The sequence below is a fragment of the Scatophagus argus genome, chromosome 3 (assembly GCF_020382885.2).
Source record: "Scatophagus argus isolate fScaArg1 chromosome 3, fScaArg1.pri, whole genome shotgun sequence".
NCBI classification, from domain to species: domain Eukaryota; kingdom Metazoa; phylum Chordata; class Actinopteri; family Scatophagidae; genus Scatophagus; species Scatophagus argus.
This window is the reverse complement of record NC_058495.1, coordinates 18,053,638-18,078,343: the sequence shown is the minus strand read 5'-3', so window position 1 is coordinate 18,078,343 and position 24,706 is coordinate 18,053,638. Positions and strand designations below refer to the sequence as shown.

The window sequence follows — 24,706 nt, the reverse complement described above, 5'->3', positions numbered from 1 at the left end:
GTGTGTTTTCGTGTTTGTGCTCTGAGGTTCAGCAGTTATTGTGATATGAAATCAAACCGGACTTTTTCCATTCTAAATGAAACATAGCATGTGGCTCCAGTGACATGTTTTATCTGTAAACGATAATAACAACAGAAATTCCTTCTTTTATGGAGTGCAGATAATGAATAGGCACACAGGAGTATGGCCAGGTAAATCAGTGACAGTCCCGGGTTAAAGCTCTCCTCGGCTCCACGCTGCTTTCCCCACCCAACTCCACATCATTTTTGACTTTAATGGATGTAGTCAAAGGGGGGCGGGGGGGAATCCGAGTCCCCCCCCCAAACCCAGTAATTACCCCTAAAATGACTGCGAAGGCCTGTGTGTTTCAATCCGATGAGAGCCCCACAGTCATCAATAAACTGCAGAGAGACAGAATAAACTGTTGTGCAGGGTTTCAAGAATCACTTCAACACTTTGAGAGCGAAGTCGGTCATCCTTCACGAGTCTGTCTGATTAAGGCTTGTTTAAACGTTTAGGGCAGAAAATTGATCAAACACGGGGAGTAATAATGGACATTACACCGATGCTTACAGCCTCAGTTATAAAATGTCAATAACTTAATTGTAAGGTAATTACAGGGTCTATTTTAGGGTAAAACATCATTTTGTGGGATTCAGTCTTGATTAATCCATGGCCCATTAAGAGTTTGTTGTGTTTATGGTGATCTGAAGTGGGTTGTTTTAAAAAAAAAAAGTAATGATTGTTAACTTTCTCTCTCTCTCTCTCTCTCTCTCTCTCTCTCTCTCTCTCTCTCTCTCTCTCTCTCTCTGAGAGGCTCACATGGACCAGCCCCTCTCGTCCCTGATTGGTCGCCTCTCTCTCCACGCCTGCTTTATTATAGCCCTGCGATGCACTTTGGTCACATAAACATGAGGATACCGTCACCTAAGGGCGCCTCGCACTAACTTTGTGTAACTCTTTCCACTGTACCCACGAGAGTCAGCTAGTTCACCTCTCCCGTGCCGGTCGGACCTGTATGGCCCCATCGATCGCCATGTCAGCTTTGACCGCTGGTTTGAAAACAGAAGATCTTCCTACCCGCTCGGTCCTCGTCGGCAGAGGCGATATGCAGACCAGTCTGAGCCCCTCAGAGGAGACTGGGAAGCCCAAAGTTGCTATTTTGCCCTTCAGCGTCGAGGCACTGATGGCTGATAGGAAACCCAGCAGAGAGGTGTCATCCCCGGATGCCACGTCCGTGCCCGGCACGTCCCAGGCTCTGGGGAAGGGCGCAAGGATGAGTGCTTTCGGTAGTCTGGATACATCAGTTCCTGGTTTAGCCATGAGCTCCTCGTTTTCAGTGGGCGACATCATGAACATGCCAGAAGACGTGTTGATCAAACCCGAGAGTCCGGACAGTAAAGAGAGGACTTCATGGATACAGAGTCCTCGTTTTTCTCCCACACCTCCAAGTAAGTTTGGCGTCAGTACAAAGTATAGAAATAAATATTATGTAGATTAAGTATGTGTGATTTTATGTTATGGGTCGTTTACATGTTTGTACCCGTCTGTTTTACCCACTCAGTGTGTTTTGCATGACAACTTTTTCTCAATGTATCACTTCTGCGTGGATTTCAGCCGGGCTGGGATGTACGCGTTTTGCGCATTTAATTCCGAGATTTTTAAATTTTTGTCCACTTTTGTCCACAGGAAGGTTGAGTCCTCCTGCCTGCCCGCTGCGAAAACACAAGACGAACAGAAAGCCCCGGACCCCTTTCACGACATCCCAGCTGCTTGCCTTGGAGAGGAAGTTCCGCCAGAAACAGTACCTTTCCATCGCCGAGCGCGCAGAGTTCTCCAGCTCCTTAAACTTGACGGAAACCCAGGTCAAAATCTGGTTTCAGAACAGGAGAGCCAAAGCCAAGCGGCTCCAGGAGGCAGAACTCGAAAAACTGAAAATGGCAGCTAAGCCTATGCTGCCTCCTGCTTTCGGGATTTCCTTTCCTCTGGGTGCGCACGTCCCCGCGTCCTACGCAGGGTCTCACCCTTTCCAGAGGCACTCGCTGCCGGTTTCCCCCGTGGGACTGTACGCCGCTCACGTCGGATACAGTATGTACCACCTCGCTTGACAGGGACAGAGAACGAGGGGCACGCACACAGTGGGACACCAAGAGGTTTTAGACTATTTTCTAAGGGCCTCGAGCGAGAGAGGGGGCCCTCCGGACGGGCGAGGTGACACTGTACTAAATAAAGAGACATCCAGGCTGTGAGCTCAGTGTCACATCTAGTCGGAGGGGGGGGGGGGACGAGACCTCCAAACAGACCCCCTTCTGAGGACCTTGACGTTAATCCACTTCTCTTGACCTCGCCAGTAAGTTCACTCACTGCGAAAATATTCCAACTTTATTAGTCATTTAATCTTGAGTCTTGAATCTGTTTTGTCAATAATAATAACAACAAAAAAGAACGTGTTGATACTAAAAGAAAAACTTAATCCAGAAAAATAATCTGAGTGTGAGACTAAATGACTTTAAGATGGACATTTTTTGCGGTGCAGAGGTGGAGAACAATTTAGTGCCTGTAGACCTTTGATCTTTGACGACTGGACAGTCAAGTATGGACACTGGGCTGTGCCACAGTGTCACAGAGGGCCCACTCCGCTACCTTCACGGCTGCTTACAGACACAGGTAAAACGGCTATCACAGCAGCTCCTGGGTAAATCACAGACTATTGCGCATCTCGACATTATGCACCAACAAACTTAGGTTGGGCTTCCAATCGCATCTGACAACAAAACAAAACACAAAAAAAACAAACAAAAAACAACCCCATCATTTTTCTTTTTTTCTTTTTTTTTTGCATTCATATCAATGCGTAACAATAGCGGGTTACTGAATCCAGTGTCAATAAATGCTCTTTGTGACTTTGGAGAACCACAGCATTTGTTTTTATAACAGCACTGTCTGTTGTTGGATTGATTCCCTTCGGAAGGGATATGTGTACTGTAAAATAATGTATATTTGAAAAATATCCTCATTTATATTATGAATATATTTGTGACATAACTTAACAATAAATTGTTTATTCTTTTTCATTAAGCGGTTCTTCGTTTTGCCTGACGCATGGTGCTTGTAGCACTAATATTTGTCTGTTTTATAGTACATTTATAAAGCAGAGGGAGAATCTCTGCTTGGAAAAGAAAAAAAAAATTTAAATATTCATTTTAAGCATCTAAAGGGAAACATGTTTTTATGGTGGGGGAAGCAGAAGATAATAATTAGGTCCTCAGGCTTGTTGAAAAATAGAAAGCAGGAAGGATCAGCTTAATTTAAAGCGTGATTTAAATCTCACAGCCTACACTTTGGGATGTCATTGACAAAACTAAATGCTTTATGTGGCCCACACCACAACAATACTGACAGCCCACATTTATTTAATTTCATCTTTGCAGTGAAGTCTCTCACACACTCTGTGCTCCTGCGCAGGTATTTCAGCTCCACCGGTGCGCTGTGTCAATTCAAACTTGTCATATGTTATTTGCTGGAATGTATTGCTACAGCTGTTGCCTATTGCTCTGAAACAACTAACCTAGATTTTGTTGGCGCCAGAAGAGTTGGAGTTGAAGAAGGGGGGGGGGTGGAAATTTGGAGAGGAGGAGGTGTGTGTGTGTGTGTGTGTGTGTGTGTGGGCGGGGGGGTTGACTTCAAAACACACCGAAAAATATTGGAGATTGGTTCTCTGGGTTAAAGTGCTTGTAAACAATCCAGCAGAGTGTCATTATGGAGCATTTAGGGTGTAAAACGAGCCAGGTGACACCCCATTATGCAGAGGACAGGGTGTTCAGCCACTTCTCATATCACCTCACCGGGGGGAAACACGTAAAGCAAATATTTTATCCTCCTGATGAACGCTGGAGTCGTTTTCTGCCACCAGGAAGACACTTGAATGACAAAACAGGGATCAGATGTGGAGGAGGCGGGGAGGGGGGATTACAGGCCACTCCACACCAGTTTGAAAAAGCTTTCTCTTGGCTTCTCTCTGCCATTCAGGCAGGGGTTAAACTGGAGTAAAATAATTGCTGTAATGAGCAAAGGCAATCTGCCGCAGACAGAGGCCGGCTCCAGCGAGGCTGTAGCTCCAGGCAAGGCGGAACTTTTATCATTCCTAAAATGTCAACGAGGGACTGGGACGGGCAACACTTCTGCTCTGTGCGCTGTGATTTCCCACTCAGCGCTGACAGGCTGCTGTCCTGAACAAGCTCGACAAAACACGAGGTGATTTATTCACGGACGCGTTTATTTGTCACCAATCAATCATACTAATATCCGTAATTGCCTTTAAAGTTAATCTGAATGTCACTCGAAGTGCATTTTTACCGACCAAAGGGTTTTTTCTTTTTTTAAAAAAATTAGCCTATTATTATTATTTTTATTATTATTATTTTTTTGCTGTGTTTTCCTCCTGACGGCCTCCGCTCCATTTTATCCACGAGGCATGAATCAATCCAAACCCCGCGACAATAAGCTTAAATCACACGGGTGAACGCTCCGTCTGAAGAGAAGAGAAACTTGACACAAAAGAACCAAAGGGGATCCGTCCATTTTTTTTTAACTCTTTCATTCTTTTGTCCTAAGCTTTCTATCACGCCAGGAGCCAAAGAGAAAACAAAACTCCTCAGTTTATGTCACCCAGAAGATCACAGGAGGCCGTTTGACTCTGCAGTTAAAAGCCTCTTCATCCCCAAAAGACGGACTGATGGGTTATTAGAAGTCTGACTCAAAATGCTTATTAAAGCAGAGGATTTAATGGACCTTTAACCTTTATTTGTTTTTGGGTTTGTTTTTGTTTTCCGAGACATGTCACGTCGTGGGGGAATTTTATAAGCTGAATTAATGGAAGTTATTTAAGAGAGAGTCAGAGAGAGTTCGTCACACAAGCTGCCATTAGTGCATTAGTTTTATAGCGACAAATATTACAAATATAAGTTGATTTGTTTACGTCAAAACTGCTGGTTGCTTCGTTTGTGGTGACCTCTGCGGAGATAATCTGTCTAATAGCAGCCAACAAATATTACTTAAACCTTTCCGACACCTGATCGGTAATGAAGCTTTCTTATACACTGAGTTATCTTTAAACGATTTGCCACACGAGTTAATTTAAGGACGTTGTTATCAGAAATGGGCTGATGTTATTTGGCTCATCTATAGCGTCGATAAATGTCCGTTTACTGTCTAACACTGAACAGTGTTAAAATGTGTGCTGTGGTGTGAAGCTCAATCAGGTAGCGTCGCTTTATTCCAGATATGAGATAAAGTGTGGGCAGGGTGACGCATCAGCCTTTCATGGGACACTGCATCCATGTACACGACACTGAACGCATCCATTATGTGCTGAGTTTAAAGAATAAATACATAAATAAGTAAATAATCCGTGGATTAATCCTGTACGAGCACAAGTTACTTTCTGTTTCTTTCACGTACTACACCACCACCACCTTCTGTTCAGAGTCGGAGTAACAAAAAAAACAAACAAACAAAAAAACCCACTTTCGTTTCAATTAAAAAAAGGCATCGTGTTGTTTAAATGACTAAAAATTCCCTTTCACTAAACTGAAAACTGAGCTGATAAAATAATCCTGCAATAGGCCCAAATCAATACACTATCAGCCACAGCAGGCGTGTTCCTCCGCGGGGAGGGTCTACCTGTTGGCTTTGGGCCTTTTCAGCATTTTCAGGCAAAATGTGCACAGTGAGTTAATAAAACACAGCGATAATAAATAAATGTTTTTTATGCTGTTTCAAATATATATATGTAAGTGTAGGTTTCTAACTATACTGGGTGAAACTTCCAAATCACTGGGTCCGTTAGCAACGTGAGCATGCTGTGATTTCCCCCCCGCTGTGGCCAGTGATGACCAGTGAGATACTTTGTTGTTGTTGTTGTTGTCTTCTTTTGGTGCCAAAATGTTTTATAACAGCCTGCGAGGTCAAATAAAAAGGCACATTTATCCATTAAATTCCTCATCAGATTTTTAAATCTGAATTTTCCACATATGAACTCTGAGTCGCAAAATAAAATCAGAAGAGGGACGAATAGTCAATATTTTAATGTCCATTTGAAATATAAACACTACAGCCTAATTTAACTACGGCAGAGCGCATTAATTTAAACACGCAGCCAAAAATCCGGTGCGAGTCCGCAGGAAGTCAGGTCCACATGCTGTTAATACTGTTACTAATATTAAGGCAGCGGGGATGTTATAAATCCACGTCCAGTTACCAGCAAGCATGGCCATCATCACCAATTTCTTGCGGCTGTTATTTCCAAAAAGACCTATAAAATCAGCCTCCTGCGGAAAAACGGATGTTCTCATACAGGGAATTTAGAAACAATTACAACGATTACATGTTTTTTTAAATAAATGCAATAAGCTCACCATAAAGTCATCCGCGAGCCTGTCGTGGACTACAGTAAAAGTTAATATTAAAAAACAAAATCTTATTTCTCAACACATTATGGAGTTGAACTTTTTTTATTTCCAGGAGGCCGAGGACTCAGCAGGCCTGCACATAAAGCAGATGAATATCAAGATGGTACTTGAAAAATTACAGATTGCTTACATGGTGTATGACTGTAGCCTCACCTGTTTACCAAAATGAGTTATTATTAAACTCCATGTAAATATAGTTATTTAATGAAGAATTAAGGTTTTAAATCTCTTCACGTTGCGCTTGCATGACCTGTAGTGTCCACTAGAGGGCAGTGGTGTTGTGGCCTACTTGAAAGGTTTAAGATTTACTTACTGTATACACTCTATAGACAAGAGTTAATGGTATGTGGTTGTTTCTCAGGAGTAGACTTGGCCTCTTACTTCCAGTGAAGGGAAATCTTAATGCTTCAGCACACCAAGACATATTGGACAATGTTATGCTTCCAACTTTGTAACAACAGTTTGCTGAAGGCCCTTTTCTATTCCATCATGACTGTGTCCCAGTGCACAAAGCAAAGTCCATAAAGACATGGCTGGATGAGTTTGGTGTGGAAGAACTTGACTGGTCCACACAGAGCCCTGACCTCAACCCCTTCAAACACACCTGGGATGAACTGGAACAGAGATTGTGACCCAGACCTTTTGGCCCAACATCAGTGTCTGACCTCACAAATGCTCTACTGCATGAATGGGCAATAAGTCCCACAGAAACGCAAAGCTGTCTGTGTATTTACAATGTGATGTCATTAAAGTCCCTGTTGGTGCAGTGGTCAGCTGTCCCAATACTTCTGTCTATATGCTGTACGATCATGAGCAAACTTTGGTCGCTCATAGGTTGAGGTTATTGCACTCACCATTGAGGAAGCAGTAGAGTAATCTCCCATGAACTGACTGAGACTGTTAATAGGTGTCTTGGCTTGGTGAACAGGCCTTATCCACAGACGTCCTCCAGTGACCCCTCATTGAATAATTACTTCAACGTGTTAATCAGTGGAACAATTGTGTATTTATAAGGTACATTTGCTGTTGATGGGAGAGGAAGCCTTGGTCTAATAGGTGCCAGTTTTGAATCTCACTGAACACTTCAACACAACTCCATCCAGCGTAATTACACTTGTGTGCCAATGGTGAGTACGCCAATCATTTATTGGAAATTAAGGGGGAAACATTTTCTTATGTGGACTAATGAGGCAACATTTCTTTTAAGATGCAATAAAAGTGCTAAATGTGATGGAAAATTGCCTAAAAACCTCATAAAACCGACTTAATCACAAGCTGCATTGCCGATGCTTTAATGTAAATGGGTTTCTGATCTGTCCTTTACAGGGTAATTTATTTCAACAAAGCAGAGAATGATTGCTGTCACCCTCCAGCTAAGTTGTTGTTGTTGGGTTTTTGTTTTTTTATTGTGCAGCATTTAATGTTTTTGGTGCAGTGTCACAGAACATTAAAATAGTTAAATTACCTGGATGACTGTGGTTCAAATGTTCTGTTCTCGTTTTGCCCTAATGATATAAAATAACGTGGATTATGTGGCCCCTCTAATGACGATCAACAAGCGCAGCAGTTAAGCTTCATAACCGCACTCTGATTTCTTAACAAGCCACATGCTGCTGACTAACATTTTCGTTTTTGTAGGGCTGGTTGGTTAATTAGCAGTGAGAGGTTCAGACCGGGTGGTTGAGAAGTGCAAGGACTTGATTTTTTGGCACGAAAAGCGAAACATGCTTATTGCAACACGGGCCAAACTCAAATTAAACTGCAGGCTGTTAAATGATTACGCACTGACTGGTATGTGTTGTAAGATTAAATAAATCTTCCGCACAGGACTGAAGAAGCTGTGAGTGCGTGAGAGTTTGGCTCATTGCTGAATGACCAAATTGTGATTTTACAACAATAAAGCACTGAGCTATTAGAAGTTTAAAGTGTTGCTGGTTCAAATTCTGCAGCGTTATCCCAAGTTTGAAACTCCTTGTGAATCCACGTGTCTTTGCTTAACCGCTTATCTCTGCGACACTTTGTTTTCATTTCTCACTGAAACGCTTCTCTGTTTTTCAGTTTGAGTTTTTCCAACATGGTTCGGCGCTGCATCTCTTAATCTAATTTAATCTTCAAAGTCCACAAATTGCTAATAAATACGGTGAGTGAAACACAAAAAGCTGCACCTTTATATATGGTGAGCAACATATCTTCATCTCACGTGGCAGCATGGAAGCAAACAACCAGCACCACCTTGTGACAGATCACAACTGTCAAACTCTGCCTGAGGATTAAGTTAACCTCCACAATCCGCACTGTTACTTTTGGGGGGTTTTGGGGGCTCTCCTGCATCCTGCAGGCTACAGGCTTAACACATGAACTAGACATGACACTTATGCAATCAATAAAGACATATGCAAAGTCAACAGGACAAATGTGAAGCATCCTGTTTGACAGCTCAAGGTATTCCTGTGATGCAGAACATGACAGCAACACCCGCAGCAATAAAATACACAGCAGAGCAACCACAGAAAGTGTGCTTCAGCGAGGCAATGTGGGAAATTCTTCATCACTGTGAGGTCAAAAAGGCAGATTTAGAGGGAAAAGGATCCACAAACACAAACATGGAAAATGTGCAATGAGTTGTTTTTTTTTAACACACACACACCATGTCACTCATCACCCTCTCTATACGTACATACATACATACATACAGCTTGGCAGCCAAGTCGTGTTGCACTCAGTCAGTGAGCAAACAACAACACACAGCTTTGCCACACAGCAATAACGCAGGCCTCATTTGACTAAAAGAAAAGCTGGCTGGCTTCACCGGGGTGGCTTACCTATCAGAAGTGAATTCAAGTCTCTACACGTAATTTTTTTCACACAGGTATTCACAATGTGCAGATGGGGACGGAAACCAGCGGCTTACGTGAAAAGCGTGGATTGCTGAGAGGGCCGGTGAGGCTGGTTGTCAGGGGCATTTAACTCTGGCCTCATATAACCAGGTGTGTTCAAGATCAAAATGACAGATCAGGTAAAACAAAGACAGACATTCCTCACTGTAAAACACAGAGAAAGATTAGATATTTAAGGTCGACATGGTCCCAAAATTACAGAATACTTTGAATATGTCCGCACGGAATACACTGAACAAGCACCTCTCTGTAGCCAGCAGGGGGCAGCAGAGGCCAGGCATTAAAGACAGAGGCAGACCTCTTCCCGAATCCAAGCCATAACAATGTTGTCATAATAATGATAACTGCACCATTACTTGTTCAGAGAGCTCTTATGGAAGAAAATAACGATGCCAGAACAACACAAATCTACGTTTCCTCTCTGTATTCATTTTGTTTTTGTCTGCTGGACGTACAGAGAGAGACTGGAGACTGCGGTCTGTGTTAAAACCACTCTGCTTCAGTTACACTTCATCAACCGCAATTTCTCTTCAAAGACACAACAGTTTTTCCAGTTTAGAGACAAAATACTTTTGTACTTTGACCAAAAACACAACTGTATCTTAGTTCAAGTTAGTTCAACTTCGCCCTGTTCATATAAATATAAAATTCATCTGTAACTGTCACATGCTGAGTGGAAATCAGAGTGTAACTCAGGGTGAAAATAACCTCACTCCTGTTTTGAATTTTAGAAAAAGACGTCATGCTGATCCACCGACTGGACATGAGCCAGTTCGGTCTCAGTAGTTTGTGTAGCGTTTCCCAGAATCAAATGGCAGACATTTTGCAAATGATTTCAGACAATAAAACAAGCTGATACATAAAGAGAAGTTTTATTACATAATGTGAGACATATATAGATTGTCAAAAAGAATGCATACAACAGCAGTGTTTCTAATACATCTATGACAGTTATGGCTCCATTATTTTATATCCATTTTACTATGAAAAAAATGGATTTTGTTCAACTTCAGTACAAGCAGCAGCAGCGTTTGTCCTCACATCCTTCATATAAAACCCAAAGTAAAGGCTAACTTATTTTTATGTGGGTAAACTCTATAGGAACGCACTGTACAACCAAGTGCAAGAAAGCAATGCCTGGGACATCTATTTCTCACATAACATTTTCAACCACCATGTTTTACAAAATACTGCATAGTGCTCCTTTAAGACATGTTAGTCAGGCCAAGGGTTATGGCAACACAACATATTTCTCTTAATGACACACGAAGCTTTGATCAGCCCTGGTAAGTAAACAGCGGTTAAGCTCGGCTCACAAGCATCTCTTATTGGTTTATTATTTTGAGGTTTTTTCGGCATGGTTGGCATTCAGAAAATTTCCTGTGGAAAGTTCTGCACTCCGGGCTGGAATGCAGCCACACATGTCCACTAACATGGGTCTGCAGCCGACACAGAGCCAGCTTCGTACGACACGAAACAGCACGACGGTGCGCATTGCTTGTGATGCATCTAATGTAGTGCGGCGTACTGTGCGCGCTTTTCCGATTCTGCGTGTGTTTCTGTGAATGTGATATACCGAGGTGCATCCGTCATCTGCTCTGTGCTGCTCATCTCTCCTCTTGCAGCAGCTGAAGCCTGTCCTCTGCATAGTAAGGGCTACTGTGTCCGGTATCTATGGCCTCACAGTCGTCCGTGAAAAACACCAGGTCCTGCCAACCAAACAGAAACACGTGCACATGTGTAAGCCACTCAAGCCTGAAAATAAAACTCTTCAGGGCGAAAAACAGTGCAGACGTTTTCGACGTTCTCACCCGATAACACATTCTGGTGATGATGGTATACAAGTTCTGGATTTTACGTTTCAGCAGCACCATTCTGGGACGCTCTCTGCAGTACTGGTTAGGATGGTTCAGCACCACGTAGAGAAAGTCACGGAGCTTGGTTGTGATGCACGAGTTCTAAAAAGATAAAATTTTGTTTTTGCATGACAGCATTTACAGACTGCAGGCCATGTAAACTCAATTCAATTTACACCTTTTTTTTTTTGCATAAACATAGAAACAGAGAAGAAGCATTAGCTTTTTATTGACAGTATATATATTTTTACATACACACACTGAATTTGTCTTCTGCATTTGACCCATCCTTAGTTGAACACACACATGCAACAACAAATTACATGCAAACAGTTGGCCAGTACACATTGAACCGCACTGGTTTGATTAATTTTGGATTGAAATAGATTCCTATGAATAGTGAGAGTCACAGCTCTTATCTAACCGGGATCATTCAGTCGGTTCAGTCTGAATGCCTGCATCCTTCCCACCATTTAAGTGATGCTCTTATACAAACCAAGCGGTCTATTTTGCTGTCAGTATCAACAGACTGACCATCACACACTTTGGCTATGTCACATTCCCTCTAAGGGGAAATAAGGCAACACAGACAGTCATTAGTCGCCCGTTATTCACAGATTTTGACGTTTTTTGTGATATATTCACATTCTACATGTTGACCCTTGACCCCTAAGAAGTCAGAGAGCTTTGAGGTTTGATTTGAGCAAAAAGGCAGAGTACATCATTATCAGCTCCTGCCTGTTCAGTTTCACCAAAAACCTCATGGATAGCATTGGTTAGTTATGTTAGATTATTGTACTGTAATGACAAATCATATTAATGCAAGACTAAATCCTAGATGTAATCTATGACAAACCTTAGCTGCATTAATCTTAATTTTCACAGGCAGGTCCTGTTAATTCTGGGAAAGAAAATGCACGCTGCGTCCGCATTGGAAACTAATAAGCAACTTTGAGATGAGCGCGACTGGGAGGAAACAGCTCATGGCTTTTAAAATGTAACCGGAATAAACGAAAATGGTTACCACCGTGGGAAAAGTGGTTGTTAGCCGGAGGGGAAAAGTGTTATGGCAATATTTCAAATTTCCCTGAAATTCCTGTCAGCACACAGCAGTTTGAACTTACATGCACGTCAAGGAAGATCGCAGGCAGGATCTCGGCACACGTTTTCTGCAAGCAAACATCATCGTTAGAATACAGAACACAGACAATCAATGTGAAGACTCGTCTGCACACTGTGACAACTCGGCCCAAGTACTTACAGTGCGGTGGTACGTGTGTATTTTATCCAGCAGAGCCATCACTTCTTTGCTCAGCTCCACCGCTCTGGAGTAGCACGTCGGAGGCGCGCAGTCCGACAGCGACGCGAAGCTGAAGAAACACAAGACGGCGGCGAGTCCCAGCCTCATGTCGGCTCTGATGCGCTGCTCAGGAGAGCTACCGGCTGCTGCGACACTCAGCACAGTTTCACACAGTAAAGAGCGGGACTGGCGGCAGTTTTAAGGATGGAGCGGTGGAGGTGGGGGGGTTGAGGGGGGTGGACGATGACGTGGAGGCCTGAGGAAAACATTTGGGGTTTGCTGTGTTGCTGGAGAGCAAATATTGTGCTCATGCAAGCTCCAAGTAGCAGGGATGATTGAGCTTCTCCTGCTGATAACACACAGTTGGAACTTTTTATACCCACGCACAATTTTAAGCCTTGTCGACTCCTTAAAAAATAGAATATTAATGATAGTTATTAATTATCAGCGAGGGAACCGGTGTGGGGGAGTTTGATTAGCAGCCATGAGGCTCAACAAGGGGAGGCCAGCAGATTCCAGCAACATTCAACGTTAAATGTACCTGCAAATCTCAGGCGTAGGAAGGTTTAGTCCTCACACCAAACCACAAAAACACAGTGACTTGCCAAATGTCTGGAGTTTTGACCATGACTTTGACATGAACGTGAAGAGTACACAGGAGGAGGAAGGAAGGAGGGTTTTGATCTGTTCTCTTGTCCAAAATTCATTTGGAAACTTGCAAATCACTTTCCCTGTTAACAACCTGATGCAAAGAAACAAAAAATCCCCAAACAAAACTCTGGAAACAAGTCAGCTGCCTTTACTTAAAAACAAAGCCAGGTTCTACATACATTTTTTTTTTCGCTACACAGCAAAATTATTTTTGGATTCTTGTATTATAATATACCACCATAAAGGACTATTACCTTAAAAAAAAAAAAAAACTTTCGAAAGACAAGGTCTGTAAGTCTCAAGGTAGGTTTGTTGGAGCCACTGAGCCTTTCTTCAGATTCAGAAAGTTCTTTTTCCTTTTTCTTTTAGGGGCGCCCACGGGGTCCAATGATTCAGGTGGATCCCGGAACACAAACAGCCTTTCTCCAGTATCAGGGGCGCCCAGGGCAGCGCTGGCAGAGGCTGGCGTTGTGTATTCCTCTGCCGCGCTGTATAACGTTTCATTCACTGTGTCCACAGCCCTTTGTTCTGCGGCGTCACTGTTCTGCTGCGTAACTGTGCCTGATTTACAAACAGTCAAACTGTCCTCGTTTCGCTTCTCTTCGACCAGCGCTGGTGCAACATCTCTTGGAACTGGGAGGCAGGATCTGGGGAGCAGTTTTTCCATCAGACTTTGCCTCTTTGCCTGGAGTCTGTGAGAGTTGGAAGACAAAGGCGCTGTTGTTAGTGGGACCGGAGAGTTGAAGCGCTTACCTCATGCATGTGGTCACTGCAGCTCAGCCATGTAACTGATGAAAGGCATTTTGCACATTATGAAAAGATTCGTGTATGGTTTCGCCGACCACAGAGCTACAAATTAGTCTCAATGGCGGTGTAACATCAAGTCTTTAAATAGCAGCTAGTAGAGTAGCACTCACCTCTCTCTTTCCACAGTGCAGCTTGGCATATTTAGCATGTTTCTGCGCACCACATCTTCTCTCAGTTTGACAGAGAAATGTCTGTTCACCTCCTCGACACACCTGGCCAAAGAGTCATCAGTACATAATTAAGCTGGTAACTGTGATACAATCTCTGCTTTGGCTTTGATCATAAAATGGTCAAGGACGCCTGGCTATCAGATACACTGCAATAACTTCTCACTGGCTTAGAGGGGACAGCCTTGTGATCTTTCCTGTTAACGTAAAATGGACTCTGTCTCTTTCCTGGCAGGGCACAGTACGCTGGGCCTGTCAGATTAATTAATGAATATGGATAATTCCAACTGGAAACTCACACAAGGAATGTTTTCATCAAGAGGATTGACATCTCAGATTGGCCTCTAAACATAGAACTTGTGGTTTCTTGAAAAACACAGAATAGAAAAGCACATTTTTGTCGGGGCTACCACATGTTATTTCATTACGTTAAGGGCATCCCACAGGTTACAGGCATTTGATTACATGTAGCAAAGATGACCACACTTAACTGCAAATTTTAAACAGCGTACGGTGTGAATGATCAAACCGGGAGGTTGCATAATGTAAAGTGAAGGATGCTGAGAAGCAGGAGGGCAAAGAACAGCAGTGGATGAAAGAAACACTTCAGAGGCCAGACGTGTGAGTGTACTGCCGGTGCTCCATCAAGTAAGGGTGCAAATGTTTGGTTAAAATGTTAAAACTATAGCTAGGTGACACGTGTTTGCATTTTTTAAAAATAAATTCAGTCAGAATCAGAAGCTGAATCAGTTAAACACACATGCCGACTTAGACCGTGTTCTCAGACATATCTGAACCTGGTCGACGAGGAGTCAGTTTTCTTCGCTCCGCTCCACTTCAACTTTCTTTGATAATTTGCTATATGTTTGGATACGGACGACTGCACTGCAAATAAATAAAAACAAATTTTCAAAGGATTTCAAAGTAGCGACAATCTAGTCAATTATCCCTGGTTGGTCAGATCCAGCAAGTTCTCAGCTTCTTTTTCTCTGCTTACAACCGTGATTCCAAAAAAAGCTGGCACACTGCGTGTTTGTTTGAAAGAGATTCAACTCTGTTTCTACTTACATTCTACACAGAGCACCACCTGTTCTGGAATCGAGGATGTAAATGTTCGCTCCATATCTTAAAAAATAAGTAATGTGCAAACTCTGTTCTGCAAACTAGCTGCAGAAACAAAGGATCTGAGAAAGAGAAGGCAAACACATGTCTTGCATATTGTTCCAAACTGAGCATTTTGATTCACTTGTCCTTTGGCCAGACAGCTCAGATCCAAAGAGACCTCATGCATGAGACATTATTCATAAGAAAAGTAATCCAAACTCAGCGGGGGCCAGGCATCAGTGTTCCAGTGCATCAGGAAGAGGGGGAAATTAAATGATGAGCAAAATCATTTATCTCTCCATCTTGGCTTGGGGAAAAAGACCCTTGTGGAACTGTGTTCAAACTGTGTTTGTTGTTTAAAATTAAGACGCTTGCACATGGGTTTGCTTCAGCCAGATGCTGCATTTCAACTCGGTTTTGACTTAATCAGCAACTTCACTGGAGAAAACCACTTTCTAAAACCACAAAACCTGAATCGTGGAGACTCTGGGCAACAAAAAGTTTTCATTGATGTTCTATTCTTTTTCTCCTTTAAAAGGGGGGAGGGGTATAACATGAAGCAGAAAACTAGTGCAGTATGGTAAAACCCACACGAGTAGTTTAATGACATTAGGTAAAATGATATCAGTGACCAGGGAAGTATGACACAATGTCCTTGCCCCATTTCCAACAGGTAAAGCCTGATATTACTTTGAACAGACTAAATAGACAAATGCTTTTTATGGGGTGGACAAGTCTAAGCTAGTAAGTGCTGAAACCTGGCATACTGGTTCATCAGTTATCTTAAGATGTACTGTGTAACTGTCAAATCTATAGATTTTCAAAAAGTGTGTCTAATAACTATACAGATAGTCTCCATTCTCTTTATATTGATGCTACACAAGAATTATCAAAAGTCCAAAGGAATAACACTAATACAGAAAAAAAACCCACCCCAAATGGAAACCTGCATTAACAACTGCCCCTCTGTGTCAAACACACTCACCTGATGTGACACTACACTGTGTAAAACTCAGAAACTGTCTGCCAGTAGAGAGAAGCTCCACCTGGTTCTTACCCTGAGTGTTCCTGCTCCACAGAGGATGAAACTGGGTGCTGCTTGGGGCAGAGGGCGTCAGTGATGGAAAGGAGATCAATTTCAGGCAGGGTGGGGAGGAGGAGGCGCAGGGCCTCCAGGAGAACGTCGGTCGACAGCTGGCTCTGCTTCACCAGCCGAGACGCAAACTCCAGATCCTGAGATGAAGAGCAGGACACATTCCATTAATATGGCTGTGTTAATATAACACCGAAAAAAATACTGTCTTGATAAATTCAGACCTGGTCACAGTTTGCATAAAGTCTCTTGAGCCCCATTTGTTCTTTTAAATCCTCCAAGGCTTGATTGTTGGCAGTCATTTCTTGCAACCTGAAAGCACTGTTAAATTTAATGGCCCGTGCTGATTCCACATTCCTCATTACTCCTGAGATAACACTGACATGACAGCTCACCTCTCAGCCAACAGTGTGTCGACCTCTTCACGCTTGTAGAGCGCCTCCTGGAGGATGGACGTCATCCTGCAATCCTGCCGCACCTGAAACAGCCGCTCCTCCTCGTTTTCCTCCTCTCCCTCGTCGCAGTTCTGTCCGGCATTTGACTCGACTCTGGACTGGTACACTCGCAGGCCACCCATCTCTGTCCTCTCCTTCTGAAGCTGCTGCTCTGCTTCCTCCAGGCCCTGTTGAAAGAGTCAAGTTTCACTCTGATAAAAATCTACAAAGTTCAGTGAGAAGTCTGAGAAGAAACCAATGCAGGAGTTAACCCTGGAATCAAGCATTGCCTACCAAGCAGTGATTCTGTATACTCTGGGCCATGTCTTGTCTCTCCAGGCTCTTTCTCTCCCTGAGCTGCTGAATGAGCAGGCTTTGCAAAGTGAGCATTGCTCTGGAGGTCTCCGAAACTTTGGTCCTCCTCTCATCCTTCTGGTAGTGGATGGTGGCCATCTGCATTGCCAGACTGTCAGCCTGAGAATGCAGGTCATCCTCTCGCTGCCTCTGCATCTCCTCCATCACCTGCCAAAATTGGAATGGATGCATTTCAGTCACCATGTATGAACTCAAACCAACCTTATGTTCAGTGTAGACGTACTTCGGCAAACATTGTCATTTACCCAAAGAGAAAGGTTTATGCTACTGAATGAGCTTAATATACTGGACTCTTCCTGCCTTTCAATAACTTACTGCACTTGAAAGCGACTTACGGTAAGCTGACTGGAATGAAATTACTGAGAAAAAATGTTTTACTTTGTTCATGACACCGCTCTCCATCTCCTTCTCCTTCTCAAACAGTTGAATTCTGTCCTCAAGGCTTTTCTGGAAAAGCAGAAGGTCAGATGTCTCCGCCATCTGTCTGGTCTCACTGGTTTTCCCCTTGGATTGCATATTCATCTGCAAAAACCACAATATCCATAAAGTGGATGCATAAAAGACTCCATGCTGTTATGATGATAAGAAATGAAACCACTCTGTGCAGCCTTTTATTATTTTTGAATAACAATATGCACTCATCCAAAGGCCTACAAAATTGAGGCCAACTGCAGTGTGGTTAGCATTGGTGGCTGTCAGTCCTTATTCATTTGAAAAAACTTCAATGCAGTAGCTGAATACTAGTGGATTCCTCCCTTTGGTTTATCTTAACTGTCATATCATGAGGATATTTATAAAAAAAAAGTATTGCTAATTTGATTTCATATACATTATATACAATTTTTAAAGAGCAGGCTGAGGAAGAATTTTCTATTTTCTCTGGGCAACTACAGCACAAATTTCAGTGCAAGAACTGAAATTTGCAATGGTTCATGTCTTAGAGAAAGAAATATTTTTGACCTTCCATTATTACTGTATTTTTATTCAAATAGATTGGATGTGATTAGCTGTAAAACAGGCAACACAGATATTACACCAAAAGAAGGAAGCAGTGTGCTTTGGTGTCTGCCACTGTGACATTTTTAGTAGAATATTACAGCTAGCAGTAGCCAAAGTCCAGTGCATAGTCTAGAACAAAACAAGAGAATTTAATGATGTGTGATTATGTGCTCACCATCTGTTGCTCGCTGTCCTTTCTCCAAGCTGCCAGAGCTGTGTGGAGTTTTGTTCTGGAGACAGCATGGGGCAGCACCAGGCAATGGTCCATCACAGAGAGACACTTCTGAAATTCTAATTTCATCCTGAGCCGGTCGTCTTCACACAGAGTCAACTGCGACGAACACAAACAACTGGGACAGAAAGAAGAAAAGGAAGACTGACAGATAAACACACATTATCCCAAAAAAAATGCTCTTTTTTTCTTCTTCTTCTAGATGCATGGCAACACATGCATATAATTTTCCCATGTTTGAATGACCTGATTGCACCACTGACCTGAAGAAAGCTCTGCAGTGTTCCCTGAGCTCCCTTTGATCCTGTAGCTCCCTCTCCATGGCTTTCCGCAGAGCCTCCCTAGTGCAGCTGAGGGTGCGCAAGGCTGCCTTGCCTTCCTGGTGCAACTTTTCCTGACCCTGCAGGAGAGCACTCACTCCTTGTCCCTGGGCTTGTCCTGCTCCTGCCTCTGGTTCTACCTGCAGCAATGAGCGTTGGGCCCCTGGAGGCAAGAGTGTTAATAGGGCCTGGGTTGCAGAGGGCTGGATGGCTTTGAGTTCTGTTATGGCACCCTGGATCACACGCATAGTCACCTATGGAACAGGCAGAGGAACAGAACAAGTTAGTCAAACTCAGTGATATATTTCTGCATGGGTTTTTATGTATCTTCCAAAGCGACTGGATGACGAAGGTGCGATGTCAGAGTGGCACCTTGCGGATGTCGGCTGCAGCCTCCTCATCGAGGTTGTTGATGAGCTCGGCTAACTCCAAACTGTGAGCTGTCAGTAGGTTCTGCCAACAGTGCAGGTGCTGAGCGACATCTATTCTTCCCTCCAGACCCTTGGACAATCCTGACAGATCCTTCTGTCTCTGTTTGTGGATCCGCAGCTGGAAGGCAGGATTAAAGGTAGTAAATGTAGGTTTTGTGGCATCAATGCACAATCAATTAAAAATATATGTTTGGAATAAAAGTTTAAATTTGCATGATTTACTCACCATGTCAGAGATGAGTTCCCGCCTCTTCTTAATCAGGTCACAGCGCATGGCTCTCCTTTCTTGGCTCAGTGCCTCGTCCAGTCTCTGCCTCACCATCACCAGCTCTTTCTGGGCTTTCTCCTGTAGCTGGTCTATCTGCTCCTCAGGCACAATGCTCCCTCTGGTGGAGAGAGAAAAGCATGCCAGGTTTAGACAGCTTTTGCTTAAAGCTGCAACAAAACTGAACTTGATATAATGTATACATTTTCTGTAAAATACCAGAATAACATTTCCTTTTCTTTGTAAACTGATATGTTAAATATTTCTGTTTATTTTTTAGCAAATCTATATTTTCTATTGTGTATTTTACATCTCAAAAAGAAGCACCCCACATTAAATCTTAAGAAACTGCTTTCAAGCTGCCACAGAAGCTTGCTGTGCCATATGTAGTGTAGTCTAACAGTGAAACGTGAACAGCAACTATAATGGGCACCGACCTCCTGATGTGAGTGAACCAGCTGTCCAGATTGCTGGAGGTGCTGGTGAAGGTGTCAGAAATCAAGCTGTTGAGGCTGTGAAGGCTGTGAACCAAGAACTTCCTCTGTGCATGGCGTTCAGCTAGCACAAAGCGCTGATTGGCAAGGACCAAATCCAGCATCTCCTCTAGCTGATCCTGGCCAGAACGGGGAAGAACATGTCACATGATATATTTTATATGTTCTGCTTCATGTAACAATTAGCACAAATACAGAGAGCTGAAAAAGAAGGAGAAATAAATAAAAATTTGATTGCTCACTTGACAGGCAAAGTAATCGTGTTGAAGACTTTTGGCTGTGCTCTTTTCCAATTCGCCCATCCTGATGGCCTCCTCCATTTCTTCAGAGAAAATTTTGTGCAGTTCCACCCGACGCCACTCAATGATCTGCCTCTGGACCTTCGCTGAGGCCTCTTCATGTCGGACCAACAGGATGCGCTGGAGCTGACTCTGTCTCAGCTTGTGGAGCTTCTCCAGGAGGACGCTGCAGCGGAGGAGCTCCTAGTACCATAACAAAATGAGGTTAGTGACGGAATGTAGTGAAAGCAATACGCTAACATGATTCTCTCGAGTTTCCATCTCTTACTTCCCAGACAAGCTTTAATCGTCACTTCATCTATCCTATTTTTCACAAGTAAAACACATTGTCTTTTTGGTTGCTCTTTTAAGTGAGAAAATAGAAAAAACACTAAACTTTATTACCTGTTGGTCTGCATGTTGACACAGCAGCTCAGCCTGGGCCTTCTCAGCAGCTTCTCTGCGGTGCTCTGCTTCCATTTCTTCCCGAGTCTCCAGGTTACACTGGCCAGCAAGAGCAGCCATGCGGGTCCCTCGCTCCTCCTTCAGCCGACCCTCCATGCCAAGCAGCTGTCCGTGGAGCACACTGAGCAGCCTCTGCTGGACCTGGGCGCTGGCCTGGCCTTGGGACCGCAGGCCGCCCAGCAGGGAGGACATCACATCCTTGTAGATCTGAATCCGTGTGGCCTCCACGTTATTTGTGGCTCGCAGCAGTGTGGACATTTCAAGGCTTAGAAGGATAAAATGTAGAGTAAGAGTAAACTCATACCTTGTGGGTTTTTGTTGAGATATATTGTAACTAGAATTACCGCTTTGCGGTTATATGCCTCCCTGCACCAGTCAAGTTGCAGTTTATGTTCAGGTTGGTCCAAGCTCATATATTATACTGAAACTGAAGACTTCAGTTTCCAACCAAATGTGAATTAGGGTCACAATCTCTCCTTCTGTTCTTCAGTTATGATGCTGAATAATGGGCAGAAAAGTGTTTATGCAGAACATTTGAGATTTTGAATAGAAAATGTAATCATCTCATAATTTTATACTATTAGACGCTTATGTGACATTTTATGATCCCTTGAGGCCAAAAACTTGTTTTATGAGGTCAGAACGACCTTTAACCATTTTTTGAGATTTTATAAAGTGAACAATGAATCAATTAATTGACAGATTAATCAATGGAAAAATTATCAAGGAGAAAACTGACAGCTTCTGTTTAATACATTACATTAACTTATTTTTGATTTTTTTTCCTTCACTGGCAATCTGGTGGCAGTGAATTTGATCATTTTTTGTTCCATAAGGCTTATGGAGAGATATTTAAATCCCTCATAAATGGTCTACTCACTTTTCCAAAGCCTGATACATGTTCTGGGGATCCTCCAACACCATGATGTCCACCATCTTGTCTTCAAATGTTGCCTCTTCTTTGACAGTCTCATTCATGTTGCACTCTGCATACTCTGGATCTGAATCACCTCTCTTTCTCTTAAGCAAGAAAATATATGCACAATATATTAACATATAACTGTCATAGACTCTATGCAGTTTCGTTGGATAAAAATATAAAATTTTCAATTAACAACAACACTTTTATAACATTAACACACACATTTATACCGTGTGTAATTAATGAGTTTTTAATAACAGTTTATATTGTTTGATTAACTAGAACAAAACAGCACAACACTGAGATTTTTGATTGAATTTGAATTTGTGGTACCCTTTGCTGAAGAAGGTTCAGCCTGGTTCTGGGACCAATCAGGTTCATGGCCAGAAACCCCAGTGACAGCAACACCAATGTGACAAAGAATCCCACAACAAATCCAGCAAAATGGACCCCATGGTTAGGATAAATCTAAAATGACAGGCAGAAACATCAGACTTTTTGAAAACAGCAAAAACACAAACATGCAATGTTAGAGGCTGCTGGTGTGTTTCTCGTTAAGGAACTGTCCACAACTTACCCTGTCAGTGGAATTCACCCTCAAGGTTAGATTAGCTGTCAGTGGACCAAACATGCTGACATCATTCTGTGTAGTTCAGAAAACAACATTCAAATATAGTATATTGCAAATACTGACATAATGAAATTCAAATAATTAATAACAGATAAACTATTTGGGTGTAATAAAGTTTAAAAGCAAAGTTGCTTTTAAGTTAAAAAAAAAGAAAAAAAAAAGTGCACAAACAGGAGGAAAAAATACCTGTGATGCATTAGAGAAGGTGAGAAAAGCTGGAAGGTCCAGGACTTCACTCTTATGACTCCTTATGTGAGCAGTATAATTGACCACAACCTGGGATCCAGCTAAAGAAGTAAAATTAATAGCATGTTATGTATTGTGGATGCAGGGTGCAGAAAATTCAAACTTGGCATGTCTGGTCGAATCATCTTTTAAAACAGACTGAGTGACAGACATACCAGATAATGAATCAATGGCAAACGCCTGGTAACCTCTCTCCACCACCCTGCCTTCAGTTTTTAGAGGTACTATTCCAGAAATGGAATCCCGGATAGCGACCTGAGACAGGTTGGTGGCACTGCCACCCACTGGGCCCATGTTGTGAATCAGCAGGAAGAACGTCAGCTGAGGAGGATCAGTGTCAATCTTCACCTGGAGGCAACAAGCAGAGTACGAAGCAGATTGGATGAAATTCAGTATTTGCAGTTTAAAACTTAAAAATATGTTGGAATTAAATTTGCATAGATTAAATGGGCTATATTCAAACAATTACGTTGATGTACCTGTGCACACTTGTGAAATTTGACCCCAAATGCAGATGGATGTGCCACAGTCTGAAACTGCAGGAACATTTAACACAATGTACAATTAGTTTCTTCCAGCATGATGATCCTTTTTTTGAATCATGTTAAGGAAGGTTAATCATAGGAATGGGATGCAATAAGAAGTAATCATGTGACAATTTGCTTGGCGTGTGAATGGAAATTCAACATATACTAATTTTGAAAAATGTAAAAATAGGAAATAGGAAAATAGGAAAATACTATAATGCACAGAAACGTTTGAACAATAAATGCAAATAAACAATCTCATAAATGCCTATAAAAAGGTGCATTGCTTACTACATCTGCATACTGTGTACAAAAACCAAAATGCCTCTTAGAAACCTACCTGAGGCAGGATAGGGCCTGGGTTATATCTGGTGAGTGTGCTTCTGCGTCGCCGGGCAAGCAAAATGTTTGACACATAGGCAAATGGAGCATAAATGGAGTGTCCCCATGGACCAGTGGCAGCTGAAGAACAGAGTGGACCGTCTGCAGACAACACCATGGCCCCATTGATTTCCATGGTACCTGTCAGGTTAAGTATAGGTTGTTTGAACAGCCTAAGCAAAAACATAGTTACAAAACTGACATTAATTAAACAAATGAATACTTTTGTGGTAACACAGATCTTTAGTGTAATAGTCTGTATGTCATTTATTTTGAAAGAAAACAAAAACAAAACAAAACAAAACAAACCATCCGTCCGGCGCAATGTCAACTCTGCAAATTTCCCACTGGAGTCATGGTGTTTTACATGGGTACCGGAGAGCCTCTGATAACGGAAATGGACCATGTTAACTGTTTATTAACAAACCTTAAATATTTGAATCTAATGACAGCCTACAGATGTGCAATATCTGGTCATATCTAAGACACACAACGCAAAGTACTTTTTGCTAAAATACGGTTCGAGGTTACAATAAAAACAAATAACCCCAATTACACTTTTAAGAAAATGTGAGGTTTTTAACATGGAAAACATCATCGTTTTTTTAACATTAGGCGTCCTACCTCTTGTTTATCCGAGGAAGAAAGGCGTGTTAGTGTTGCGCGGCATGATGCATCCTGAGAAGCGCCGTCACAACAAGGCTTATGTCCAGAACTAGACTCCAAAACACCGGCATGCCGAGTCTCATGCCGGGTTACATTGTGACACCAACGGAGATATAAAGGAGGCGGCAACAAACATGACACATGGATATTCAAGATAAATGACCAAATCGTGACCCTCGTCGCGATAAAGTGTACCAGAAGCATTCGTAAGCTGGTGTGCCACCCTCACCAAGGAGAGCCGCTAGCTAACGGGCTGCATTGTGCCACTGTTGAACCACCGTGATGAAAACATTTTCCACAGCTTTTGCTTGAATATTACCAACCGTACTACCGTTTCTGACAAACAAGGATATCTTATTTGTATGTTAATATTGCAGGAGAAGCTACGTACGCCGTTTCAAAGACTTATACACGAACACAAGGTCCATAATCAAAGTTGTTCCACAACTTCGGAAAACAGTTCCAAAACTTGGGAAGAACGAGAAACTGGTCAAGTATTTTTAAAGAATCACAAAGTACTCATGTCCGTTTCCGGTCGGGCATTTCAAATTAAAACAAAGTCAGCGTGTGGTGTGATGGGAAATGTAGATCCTTATATATATTTTACCTAAATATACTGAGAAACAATAGAAACAGATGCCGCCTGTATTTGTGTCAATATTCTTATGGAAGGTAATTGCTTCAGTTTCTACCAA

General features: G+C 42.5%; 3 protein-coding genes across 5 annotated transcripts; 1 reads left to right on the top strand and 2 right to left on the bottom strand.

Moving 5' to 3' along the window:
• Positions 1–823: 823 nt before the first annotated feature.
• msx1a (muscle segment homeobox 1a) lies at positions 824–3,078 on the top strand. The gene is made up of 2 exons (XM_046384353.1): positions 824–1,451; positions 1,690–3,078. The coding sequence occupies exons 1-2, from the start codon at positions 1,019–1,021 to the stop codon at positions 2,106–2,108; spliced, it is 852 nt and encodes a 283-aa protein (XP_046240309.1). The 5' UTR covers positions 824–1,018; the 3' UTR covers positions 2,109–3,078.
• A 7,145-nt stretch (positions 3,079–10,223) lies between these two features.
• On the bottom strand, positions 10,224–12,840 carry LOC124056674 (cytokine-like protein 1). Its single transcript, XM_046384351.1, has 4 exons — positions 12,485–12,840; positions 12,348–12,392; positions 11,179–11,325; positions 10,224–11,076 (listed from the first exon to the last, which is right to left on the bottom strand). The coding sequence occupies exons 1-4, from the start codon at positions 12,629–12,631 to the stop codon at positions 10,975–10,977; spliced, it is 441 nt and encodes a 146-aa protein (XP_046240307.1). The 5' UTR covers positions 12,632–12,840; the 3' UTR covers positions 10,224–10,974.
• A 460-nt stretch (positions 12,841–13,300) lies between these two features.
• On the bottom strand, positions 13,301–24,519 carry LOC124056671 (limbin-like). Of its 3 annotated transcripts, none has more exons than XM_046384345.1 (23): positions 23,970–24,519; positions 23,655–23,730; positions 23,305–23,486; positions 22,917–22,973; positions 22,593–22,785; positions 22,378–22,478; positions 22,138–22,203; positions 21,894–22,028; positions 21,519–21,658; positions 20,579–20,903; positions 20,138–20,377; positions 19,839–20,008; positions 19,363–19,522; positions 19,078–19,254; positions 18,649–18,959; positions 18,329–18,503; positions 17,533–17,676; positions 17,074–17,301; positions 16,741–16,967; positions 16,570–16,657; positions 16,310–16,485; positions 14,092–14,193; positions 13,301–13,866 (listed from the first exon to the last, which is right to left on the bottom strand). In XM_046384345.1, the coding sequence occupies exons 1-23, from the start codon at positions 24,213–24,215 to the stop codon at positions 13,473–13,475; spliced, it is 4,113 nt and encodes a 1,370-aa protein (XP_046240301.1). In that variant the 5' UTR covers positions 24,216–24,519; the 3' UTR covers positions 13,301–13,472. The 3 variants fall into 3 exon arrangements, with proteins under 3 accessions (XP_046240301.1, XP_046240300.1, XP_046240302.1); XM_046384344.1 differs by having other exon boundaries at positions 19,839–20,014; positions 23,970–24,518; XM_046384346.1 differs by lacking the exon at positions 14,092–14,193 and having other exon boundaries at positions 19,839–20,014.
• Between the last annotated feature and the right edge of the window lie 187 nt (positions 24,520–24,706).

Coding starts and splice junctions, on each gene's coding strand:
- LOC124056671 (XM_046384344.1), bottom strand. CDS start 24,215: ATGCTTCTGGTACACTTTATCGCGACGAGGGTCACGATTTGGTCATTT. Junction 20,015..20,137: donor ACGATTACTTTGCCTGTCAA/GTGAGCAATCAA, acceptor CGTTCTGGCCAG/GATCAGCTAGAGGAGATGCT. Junction 18,504..18,648: donor CACTGCAGAGCTTTCTTCAG/GTCAGTGGTGCA, acceptor TTTCTGTCCCAG/TTGTTTGTGTTCGTCGCAGT.
- LOC124056674 (XM_046384351.1), bottom strand. CDS start 12,631: ATGAGGCTGGGACTCGCCGCCGTCTTGTGTTTCTTCAGCTTCGCGTCG. Junction 11,326..12,347: donor CGATCTTCCTTGACGTGCAT/GTAAGTTCAAAC, acceptor TTATCTTTTTAG/AACTCGTGCATCACAACCAA. Junction 11,077..11,178: donor TCACCAGAATGTGTTATCGG/GTGAGAACGTCG, acceptor TTTGGTTGGCAG/GACCTGGTGTTTTTCACGGA.
- msx1a (XM_046384353.1), top strand. CDS start 1,019: ATGGCCCCATCGATCGCCATGTCAGCTTTGACCGCTGGTTTGAAAACA. Junction 1,452..1,689: donor TTTTTCTCCCACACCTCCAA/GTAAGTTTGGCG, acceptor TTTTGTCCACAG/GAAGGTTGAGTCCTCCTGCC.